Source organism: Conger conger, chromosome 5 (assembly GCF_963514075.1).
Source record: "Conger conger chromosome 5, fConCon1.1, whole genome shotgun sequence".
Taxonomy (NCBI): Eukaryota; Metazoa; Chordata; class Actinopteri; order Anguilliformes; family Congridae; genus Conger; species Conger conger.
In genome coordinates, this window is record NC_083764.1 from 2,767,780 (window position 1) to 2,778,752 (window position 10,973).

The window sequence follows — 10,973 nt, forward strand, 5'->3', positions numbered from 1 at the left end:
CAGGCACCTTAGCTGCTAGGCCCCAGGCTGCTGACCCTGTTACCCACCCTGTTGAGCAGTGAGAGCGTGAAGCACATACAGAAGTGTTTTTAGCGTTGACGTTGAGCGCGTTTGGGGAGGTCGTGTTTCGGAGATGGCCCGGTCGTCTGGGGAGCGCGGGCGGGGCGTGTCACACACCTGTGTGGCTGGCAGGTCCGACAGGACGAACATCAACAACCGCCCGCATTCGGAAAAACACCCGGAGGCAGACTGGAAAAACAGCCGAGAAAGAGCAGGGCAACTAGGGCTCTATTCAGCCTCCCAGGGCAGAGAGCAGGGCAACTAGGGCTCTATTCAGCCTCCCGGGGCAGAGAGCAGGGCAACTAGGGCTCTATTCAGCCTCCCGGGGCAGATAGCAGGGCAACTAGGGCTCTACTCAGCCGGATGGACAGGACAGGCTGGCTTGGGCACGTGTGTGGGTGTGTGCGTGTGTGATGGTCTAGTGGTCCCCCAGGCCAAAATGAAAATGCACTTTGAGCCCACAGGCATTCACAGACGTGAATTAAAACAAATATAGGCTGTGTGTCAGTGACAAAACATTCTTGGTACTTAAATAGGTAAAAGGTATGGTTGGTTTCCATGGAGAGAGCTGATGTCATTGGCTGCTTATGAAGAGCAGACTTGCACACAGGTACACAGATACAGGCAAAAAGAAAGAATTCCTCCAAAAGAACCAAATTTAATCTTTCTGCTTTTAACAAATACAGTTGTGCAGAAATGTTGTTCAAAGTGTATTTACAGTCATTATATATATATGTACAGCATATTTAAAAAGCATATGCACAGGTCTGAAGGCTCAAGCATATTCCATTAATGCATTTTAACTTTTCACAATCGACACTGTAGTTCGGCCGAGAATATGCTGGGTTTAGTTCCAACCACAATGGCAATCCCAGAATTTGAACAAGCTGTAAATTTTTCTGAACGAGGTGCTTTTCATGTTCAGTGGGATTGTTCACCCTCTTAAGCCTCTTAAGCCACATGGGCATTAATGGGATTCATGTCATGACCAATAGAAGACCAATACCCACAATGCAGCCTGGCAGGGCACCGCACAAACTACTCGGCTACATAAAGAGGCTACAGAAGTATTTAACTGATCAAATCAAAGATGGAGATGAATCAAACAATGGGCTCCTAGCATTAATGAAGAATTCAAAGACACAGTCAAAAAGCCCAACCTGCATCGTCTTAACAAGTTTAAGGAAAAATTGTGCAAAATTATGAAACACAAACCAAATTATGAGCCCATCGTTTCCCCTCAGTCCTGACTTTGATCAGTTTCGTATAATTTTTCTTACCGCTTTTCATAGTTTATATCGTTTTTTTTCAAGCATCAAATTCAGAAAAATGAAGAGTTAAAATTTTGGGATTGCAACTGTGAATGAAAACCAGCACACACACACACATACCCCCAGGACCAACGCTGCAGAACAGACTAAGACCAACAGAGGAGGTCTGCTCCTGTCCAAAAGCCTGGTAAACCCTTGAGATTGACAGCAGTGAACTCCACCCCAAACTCATTCAGTCCCAAACTCTCCTTCTGCTCTCAGAACGCACTCCCTCACGACCAGACCTTCACCATGGTGGAGAAAGCTTTCACATGGAAGCCATTTTAAGAGTTTCTCTTTGGCAACATGGGGGGGGGGGGGGGGGGGGTCAGGTTTTGGCTGCAGATTTAGTCCTGTGGGTGTGTTGCCCATACAAGAATAGTAATAGTAGTCTCAGTGGGAAGGTACTTTGCATGTAGTTTGAGATTCAATGTTTGGGCCAAGATGGCAGAGCAGTGTCTGACTGAACGACCAAGTCTGCAAAATGGCCTTCTCTCCCCAAGACCATTTTCACTAGTATTTGTTTTTATTTAAAAATATATCACCACAGTCAAAAACGACATGGATCGGCACGTTTAAAAAAAAATATATATCCAAGACATAAAAAAATACCAGTCAGCAGTACAAACACTTAAACTGAAATGTAAACAGACCCTGAACTCTCTCCCAGACCATCGTGCACACTGTGAGGAGGAGAGCGGTGGCAGGTTGGGCCGCAGATTTCAGCCTAAAAATTCACGGTTTCTTCCCTCCTTCCAATCCGACTCGGCCCTGAACGGTGTCACGACTTCGCCCCGACCGTCTTCCTGTCCGGGAGCGGAGACTCCTGCTGACCGGACTCTCAGAAGAACAACGTCACTGCAGACCCAATCACAGAGTCACACGGGCCCCGTCCGTCCAATCACAGAGTCAGACGGGCCCCGTCCGTCCAATCACAGAGTCACACGGGCCCCGTCCGTCCAATCACAGAGTCAGACGGGCCCCATCCGTCCAATCACCTGCCGCCTCGGCCTCCCGTCACTCCGGAGTTGTCCGTTGGAAGTAAGAGGAGATCTTCTTCACGGACAGAGGGGAGCGCATCGTCTGGAGAAACGCAACGCACACAGGATTATGAAGCCTTTGTTTATGAAAATAAGAAATGCCATAAGAAAAATATAAATGTAATATCAGGTGAAAGTAGCACGTATTCTAACATCCAGATACAGCATCTACTGACAGATTTAAGTACACATCACTGTGGGATTGCCATCATGTTAACTGATGTTAAACACTATTTCCATGCATCTTAAAGTAAACCAAAACATTTGGTTTTTATAGTTTCATGTGCTCATCTGGGGGCTCAGAGCTGGTATTTGCCCTTTTTATCCTGCCTTCTGGGTCTGTGGCAGTCTGCTCTGAAAAGCACAGATGCAGAAATAAAGCCGAATTTAAGTTCTGTCGTGACGGACAGAAGACGCAGAAGTGTTACCGGTGAGGCTGCAGTTCTGGCCTCCGGCCTCTTGGTGGCGCTGGGACTCCTGCTGGCCGCGGAGGGAGGGGGCCCCCGCTCCCGCTTCAGGCGCTGGCCGATGGCCGACAGCCAATCAGTGCGCGCGGAGCAGCTGTTCTCCTTGTCCAACTGATTGGACGGAGCACCTTCAGCCACGCCCTCCTCTGCTCCAGGGCCCCTCCCATTGGAGTCAGGGCCACACATAGCCAGGCCCCGCCTCTTCTTGGGGGCGGGGTAGAGCTCTGACACGCAGCCGCAGGGCCCCGCCCCCTCGCACCCCTTAGCCCCGCCCCCTCCCGTCTCCAGGCGGCGTTTGGCGCGCCTCTCGCCCGGGGTGGGCGGAGTCAGGGCGGGGGCACGGGGGCTGAGCGGTTTCCTGAGCGGGGGCGTGGCCGGGCGATGAGGGGGCGTGGCCAGCCAGGTCCGGATGGTGGGCGGCGTCCCGACGGGAGTGGGGCGGGGCTTAGCCACGGCAGGGGGCGGGGTCGACAGGGTGCTGGAGGACAGCGGTAGGTCAGCCCTGCTGGGGGCGCAGGAAGCAGCCAATGGGGAGGAGAGAGATCCCAGGCTCGCCGTACGAGGGCTCTTCGTTGGGGTGAGCTCACGGGAACCTGCAGGTGATGAGGAACCGTCACAGAGAGACTTTAAGTGCCTGGAACTTTCCCACAGGACAGGATTCTATGTTACAGTGACACTGATCAATGTGGGATTAAGGGTCTTGCTCAAGGGCCCAACAGCTGTGGATCTTATTGTATTGTATTGTAGCTGCACTGGGGCTTGAACCACCAACCCTCTGGTTCCACTAGGCTATAGGCTGCCCCATGTACAACAGTGTGAGCATGTATATTACAGTACATTTCCCCTGGAGAGCCACTTCCACAGCCCTGGAACAGTATCGCTGCGATGCACTGTAATCTGAAACGCTGTCATTATTAAAATGACGAACTTCCATTTGGCAAATTGCTCTCATCCGAAACCGCAGAGAAGGGCAGGGCTGGGTGCGGAGCGATACCTTAATAGGGAAAGAGCCGCTTAAGCCGGTCCCTGAGGACGGCACATCTGCTGCTCAAATAAACCTTTCAAAATGGCCGCCGCGGGACAGGCAGGGCCCGATGCCGAGCGCGTTCCTCACTTTATTTATGAAAGTTATTTATGTAATTATGTCTGCGCTTACTGGGGCAGCCCGTGTCCGAGGCCGGCTTGGGGCACGCCCACCCCACCAGATTGGCCTGTCCGATCGATGACCTCATCCCGTCAGCCCCGCGGTCCAATCGCCAGATCCGCACGGTGTTGTCATCTGAGCAGGAGGCGATCTGCACAGGGCCAACCACAATAATTACACACACACATACACACACGTACACACACGTACACACACACGCGTACACACACACGCGTACACACACACGCGTACACACACACGCGTACACACACACGCGTACACACACACGCGTACACACACACGCGTACACACACGCGTACACACACACATACGTCTACACACACAAATATAAACAAACACACACGTGTTCTCTCACACACACACACACAAATACAAACACACACACACACACACACACACACACAAATATAAACACTATGCATGAATGTGCATGTGCGTGTATGTGTTTGTGTGTATGTACGTGTGTGTGTGAGTGAGAGTGTGTGTGCGCACATGCGCGTTCACACACAGAAGGTCACTCACCTTGGTGAAGTCTGTGGGGCACCATGCCACTGATGTCACTTCCTGGGTGTGGCCCTGCAGCATCATGGGAGCAGATCTGGGCTCAGAGACCTGGAGGGAGACGGACACAGAGACGGGTTCAGCACAGAACCACCTGGGAGAAATGCTGTAAACCTGCTTCCTGTATTTACACTCGGTCCTGCCACTACCCCGGGGGGGGGAGGCTGCACACAGGCGAGGGAGTGAATAAACGACTAAGTGATGAGAGAACAAATGAGTGCAGGGCAGTCGATGTGCGAGTGAACCCTTCACGCAGGGCATGATGGGAGCCCCAGGGCATGATGGGAGCCCCAGGGCATGATGGGAGATTGAGGCTCTGACTCACCTTCCAGATGTAGGCATGGTGATCGCTGGAGCCGCTGGCCAGGAACTGGTCATCAGGACTCAGACACGACTTCACGTAGAACGAGGAGTTCTTACACCCGCTGAACACGCGCACTGTGAGGGTACGCACACACGCACACGCACACGCACACACACGCGCACACGCACAGACACAGACACAGACACAGACACAGACACACACGCGTCAGCCTCCTGCTTATCTCACTTAAAACACTCCCATTTCACATTTTTCAGGAGCCAGCCTGGTAAGAAAAGTATCCAGCTAGGCGTGTTTGCAATGGGCTGCTAACGGTTTATGATGGCGTTCTTTTTACTAAATTAATCGGTAAAGCTTAAAGATGCCTGTAAGGGCAGTCAGTCTGTACTTGGGGAGCTGTTGCGCCCCCGGCTATAAACGGCACAGGTTTCCCCCGGAACAGCTGCCAGAAACGGCACACAACACGGCTGACTGCAGTGCCACCCAGTGGCCGAGAGCCATTCCTGCAGGTCCAGCACAATCTGCCTCATTTCAGTTTCAAAAGTTTATTCTCGGTTTAAGGGTTTAAACAGAGGGGTTTTTCAGAGAATATGCTCCAGGTTAAATGTACATTTTGAATCCGAGATGAGAACCTGCACTTGGTGGAAGAAACATTTAGATCACTGTAATGGCTGAATTCTTAGCTTCCAGGAACCGTGCCCAAAAACCAGCACGTTTTTAATGTGTTTATTTCTATTAGTGGAGCCGGAGTTATTTAAAGAACAGGCTCGGGACCAAGCAGGCAGATGAAAGCCGGAGTTTGACTTTATTTCCCCGAGCGCTGGATTTATCAGCAGAGAGAGGAGGGGGCAGATGAACGCTGACCGCTCTGGCATGCGTGCACAGCTATGAGACTCTGCTCTGTGTCTCCAGGGTAAACACAGGACTGGGCACAGAAACCAGGGCTGCACGATATATTGTATATTTATAGCCATCGAGATATAAACACGCACGACAAACAGATCGCAAAAGACAGAAGTATTTAAAAGTATTTATTTAAACTGATGTTCTGTTAAATTGATTGACTGTTCATGCGCAATTTGTTCAATCAAAGCATGTTGGAAACAATGGGTTTTTTTTATTCAGTGGACTTAGGCTGTTCAGTGTGTGGGGTCTATGTTAGCAGTGTACCTAAAGCAGAAAGACATTAGAATTGTGCACACTGCTAACATTTTCCTCATATGACATAACTAACAAAAAGCATCACAAAAACAAAAGCACACCCCTGGGGGCGGTGGGGGTGGGGGAGTGTTTTTACCTGGCCCAGTCTTCAGCCCCGTCACGTTGAACATGTAGATGTTGTCGTCGGTGCAGTTGGCAAAAAGGTTGGAGCAGGTCGAGTCCAGAACCATTCCTGAATATCCTGCCACACAAAAGAAATAAACCATCACCTTCCTTTCCCACTAAACCATCACCTTCCTCTCCTACTACACCATCACCTTCCTCTCCCACTAAACCATCACCTTCCTCTCCCATGAAACCATCACCTTCCTCTCCCACTAAACCATCACCTTCCTCTCCCACTAAACCATCACCTTCCTCTCCCATTAAACCATCACCTTCCTCTCCCATTTAACCATCACCTTCCTCTCCCACTAAACCATCACCTTCCTCTCCCACTAAACCATCACCTTCCTCTCCCAATAAACCATCACCTTCCTCCTCCATTAAACCATCACCTTCCTCCTCCATTAAACCATCACCTTCCTCCTCCATTACACCATCACCTTCCTCCTCCATTACGCCATCACCTTCCCAGTTTCACTGAAACTTTCACTACATTTCTCACATTTTAAGAACTTTCTGATGCCATGATTGTACTCCTCCTTTAATGAGTGAGGACAGCGTGCACGGGGGGGGTTGGGGGGTTGGGTGGTTTAGGGGGTTTGGGGCGTACCCAGCTTGCGGGTGCAGGTCCCTGGGTAGGGGAAGGTCTGCAGGGCCAGAGGGTCCTGGTGCAGAACAGTGTAGTTCTTCCGCAGGTCCCACGTCTTTATCATGCTGCACCGAGGGATTAAAAATACATTCACCAACATGCAACAGCACGGTTTCAGCTCATACATTCAGCAAAGAAAATAAAAAAAACAACAACAAAAAACTCTGCTCCTGAATTTCCATTTTAGCCACGGCCCAATTCCATGAGTGAACGGCCAGTGGTCTCTGTTGAGGTGATTGGCTAAATGAGGCAGGAATATTTGGCAGAAGAGATCTCTCCGAATCGGAACCAAACTCGTATGGCGTATTCGTACCCGTCAACAGCTCCGGAGGAGAACAGGGTGTGTTCATCCTGAAACAGAACCACGGTCACACTCCTAAAGTCCTAGAGAGAGGGAGGGAGAGAGAGAGGTGATGTAGGAGAGAGAGAGAGGATGTGCATGTGTTTGCAGATACATTAATTATTCAACCTAGCCATTTCTTTATTTTAGCTTTTTACCAAAGTGACAACCCCCCATATTATACACATTTATTTCTCTCTTGCCAGCAAGAAAAAAACCCAAAAACAAACCTCAAACCCACACACAAGAAGGAAGTGAAGTTTAGCCAGTCATCCGCGAATCGGACCCCCTCCCCAACAACACAATCGGCAGAAAACGTATAACTGTGGAAGCAGGAGTGCGGTCTGGCAGCGTCTAAACTCATGAAATGTGACGTCACAAGTTTGATGCTCAGGGTGAAGTTGGCCTGACAGGGGTCAGAGTTCAGAGGTCAGAGGTCACCTACCGCCACGGGCTGGAGCTTCTTCCTCCTGACTTTGGACGGCGTGGGTTTGTCCACCTTATTGTGGGCTCCGCTGATCTGCTGCACCGGCCTGAAAAACCCCTCTGTGTGTGGGGGGGGGGGGGGAGGTCAGCGCAACCATGGTAACACACACGCCACTCATAACATAATGTCGAGAACAGGCCATTCAGCCCAGCAATGCTCGCCTTCTCCTACCCATAAAGTATATCTACTGCTGAGTACCTATTGCTGAGTACCTACTGCTGAGTACCTACTGCTGAGTTTGCCTAAAAGGTAAATAGTATCTCGGACCATTCAAAGACCTCCACAAGACTGAGGTCAGACCCCCCCCCCCAACCCCTAACAATCACCCACCAGGGGGACCAGCTCCAAAAACCTGGACATCGTTTACCCAGGAATCCCCTTTCTGCACACAGCCTAAGAAATGTGAATTGATTGAGCTGGGTTTCACAGCGTTTGAGCTGGGTCTCTCACCTCTCTTGGTGCACCTGGTGTCCCAGACCATGATGTTCCCGTCTCTTCCCCCGGTGCAGAGCACAGCTGCAGACAGAGATAGAGATAGAGATTGAGGACAGGGGGGTTAGGGTTTGGGCTCCACGGCGTATTGCCCTGTCGCAGGCCTGTATGAACGCTGCCAGGGTTTACTCCACTCACCCGTTTGGTGCGGAGCGAAGGTGGCAGATTTCAGGCTGCACATGTGACCCTTAAACGTTCCCAGGAGCTCCCCCGACTTCACGTCCCACAACATGGCCGACTTGTCCCCGGAGGCGGTGACCTGAGACACACAGAGCGCGCTCAGAAACCACACGACCGTACAATGACCTCGCTGAGTGAGGTCAGGTGTTATGACATCATAAACCTGCGACAGTACAAAAGGGGCCACTCACCAGTTTGGCCTCCCCCGGCACCCAGCACAGATCAAAGATGGCGTTGTCATGAGCAACCCACTCTACAGGACACAAACCACAAACAGCATTAAGGTCATCCCACATTCTATATTCCACAACCGTCAACTATTATGATTTTTTTTGCAAGCCGTGCCCAAGAGCACCATCTAATGGCAAACTTCTTTTTTCTTTTTTCTTTTTTAAATGTTGGGGCAATCTTTTCAGTGTGGACTGCTGAACGATGGACATTAGCTCAGGAGGTAAGAGCGGTCGTCTGGCAGTCAGGTTGCAGGTTCGAACCTTGACCTGGGCAAGTCCATTTACATGTACTATGTGCCCCCCCCCCCGTGTGTGATCGAAAGCCCCCCTAGCCCCCCAGCAGAGAGCCCTGTTGCCAGACCACCCAGGGCAGACCTACCCTTCAGAATGGGCCTTCTCCGGGACTCTGTGTTGTACAGCCTCACAATCCCCTCCTCATTGGCCACGGCTAGCACGTTCCGCAGCTCCTGGGCTGGAAAAACAAACACAGTTAATAATAATAATAATAATAATAATAATAATAATAATAACAATAACAACTTTAAAACGAGGCAAGAGATGACAACCACACCATGAGGAGGGCTGGTGTCCAGAGAGAGCTCTCCTCCTAAGACCAAATAAATCTTAAATAAACGGATAAATCATATTGTTCTCAGGTACAGAATGTTATGCGCTGGGGGGCGCCAAACTGCATTTACTCCTGTGAGCACAGAATCAGATTTGACAGAGAAACTACACAAGTGGAGGTTCCTGTAATGTGCAGGTCCGGTAACGCGAGCAGACAGAGGAACAGGCGTTTCACCCGAAACTGCCCCAAACGCGTCGAGCGACACTTTAGGGTGGGGTCATTTTTGGGCAAAGGAATTTCCGAAGGAGGTCTTTTTATTTTATTTTACAGAGCTGTCCAGCTATCTGCAGTTATGGAGAGAGTGGCACTGTAGCTAGTGGTCAAATATCACGGTTCACTATGCTGTAGAATGTGATAGAAAAAAACGGAACATACGGACACGTTCTAAATGAATTTTTACATTACATCACGGGCATTAGGCAGAGACGCTTATCCAGAGCGACGTACAACAATAAGCAAATTTAACGTACAATAATACGTACAACAAGACACATACTTCAGGGGCACGACTTTATTAGATACCTGTTGAAAAGGCGCAGCCGAACGGCGGCACTTGGACCCCCAGGTTTCCGCAGGAGATGTGCTCGTCTTGCCGGGCGCACTGGAATCCGCCGATCAGGCCGGACAGCGGGTGCTTCGGCCACAGGTCTGTGAAAAGCGCCGGGGGGGCGGGGGGGGGGGAGAGAGAGCGAAACAGGGTCAGTACTACAGCGGATCCAGACCCTCCTGCGTCCGCAAAGAAGTCTCCTTCACAACTAATTCGGAAAACATAAAAACGACCCGCAGCCATCCAACTTATGCAATAAGTCTCCAAAGATAGATCAGTGAAGTAGGCGGCACTGAGAATTGTGGGGAGGTCGCCTAGAAGTTACGGAGCAAAAAAAAAAAAAAAAAAATGGCTCCGCCTAAATTCACTAAACTCGCCTAATTTAGCAAGCTATAGCTCTCCAGGACCATTAAAGTATAACTGAGTACAAAGGTTTCAGGAGCAATTTATTGACTGATAACTAGGCAGTCAAAATCCAGTGATGGATCACGACCCTTCAGTTAGCAAAATGTATTTCTAAGTTACTTCGCAAGCTTAGCTCGCCAACGACAAGGAATTGACCATTTCAAATTATTAGCGTGTTATGAAGTTACCAAGATAATTTCCACCTTTTTTAATCAGTAATAATATAACACTGGCATTCTGTAACTTACATGATCCGGTTGTTAAACATGCAATTACACAATTTGTACATATTTTTGTAAATTCTCTCCAGGAAGTTAGACAATGCCAGTTAATTAGCACTGCAAAAATACCCAGGTTTTCTAAAAGGCAACTAAATGAACTTAACCAACACCAACATTTTTCAAATCAAAACAATACTCACCATTGCGCCTTCTGATCGTGGTCTGTCTCTCAATTATAGAGCGGAAAAGCATTCTTGTAAGTATGTTCAGACGAGACGATCAATTTACTTTTGCAACAAAAAAAAAAAAGAAATCCTTTTGTGAGCTGCAAACGTTACGTCTTATTCCATGTGAGCAGAAGTGAATGTCCCTTTCCCGCGAAGCGAGCAGGACAGGGGAAACCGAACTCCCCGCTAAAGTGACGTCGATCTCTCTGATTGGTCGAAGAAAGTTGTGTTTTTTTTCCTCATCGCACACAACACGCACACGTCTACCATTGGTCTAAATACATAACCTGGGTAACCTAGATCAATCGTAGAAAAG

The 10,973-nt window shown here is 49.5% G+C and overlaps 1 protein-coding gene across 2 annotated transcripts; it reads right to left on the minus strand.

The window, feature by feature from the left end:
* Positions 1–1,863: 1,863 nt before the first annotated feature.
* Positions 1,864–10,812, minus strand: dtl (denticleless E3 ubiquitin protein ligase homolog (Drosophila)). 2 transcript variants are annotated; one of them, XM_061243248.1, is made up of 15 exons: positions 10,631–10,812; positions 9,780–9,905; positions 9,009–9,101; positions 8,591–8,652; positions 8,358–8,478; positions 8,178–8,243; positions 7,686–7,786; positions 7,214–7,284; positions 6,862–6,965; positions 6,223–6,327; positions 4,929–5,041; positions 4,565–4,654; positions 4,034–4,172; positions 2,839–3,470; positions 1,864–2,453 (listed from the first exon to the last, which is right to left on the minus strand). In XM_061243248.1, the coding sequence occupies exons 1-15, from the start codon at positions 10,680–10,682 to the stop codon at positions 2,388–2,390; spliced, it is 1,941 nt and encodes a 646-aa protein (XP_061099232.1). In that variant the 5' UTR covers positions 10,683–10,812; the 3' UTR covers positions 1,864–2,387. The 2 variants fall into 2 exon arrangements, with proteins under 2 accessions (XP_061099232.1, XP_061099233.1); XM_061243249.1 differs by lacking the exons at positions 9,009–9,101; positions 9,780–9,905; positions 10,631–10,812 and having other exon boundaries at positions 8,358–8,488; positions 8,530–8,641.
* Between the last annotated feature and the right edge of the window lie 161 nt (positions 10,813–10,973).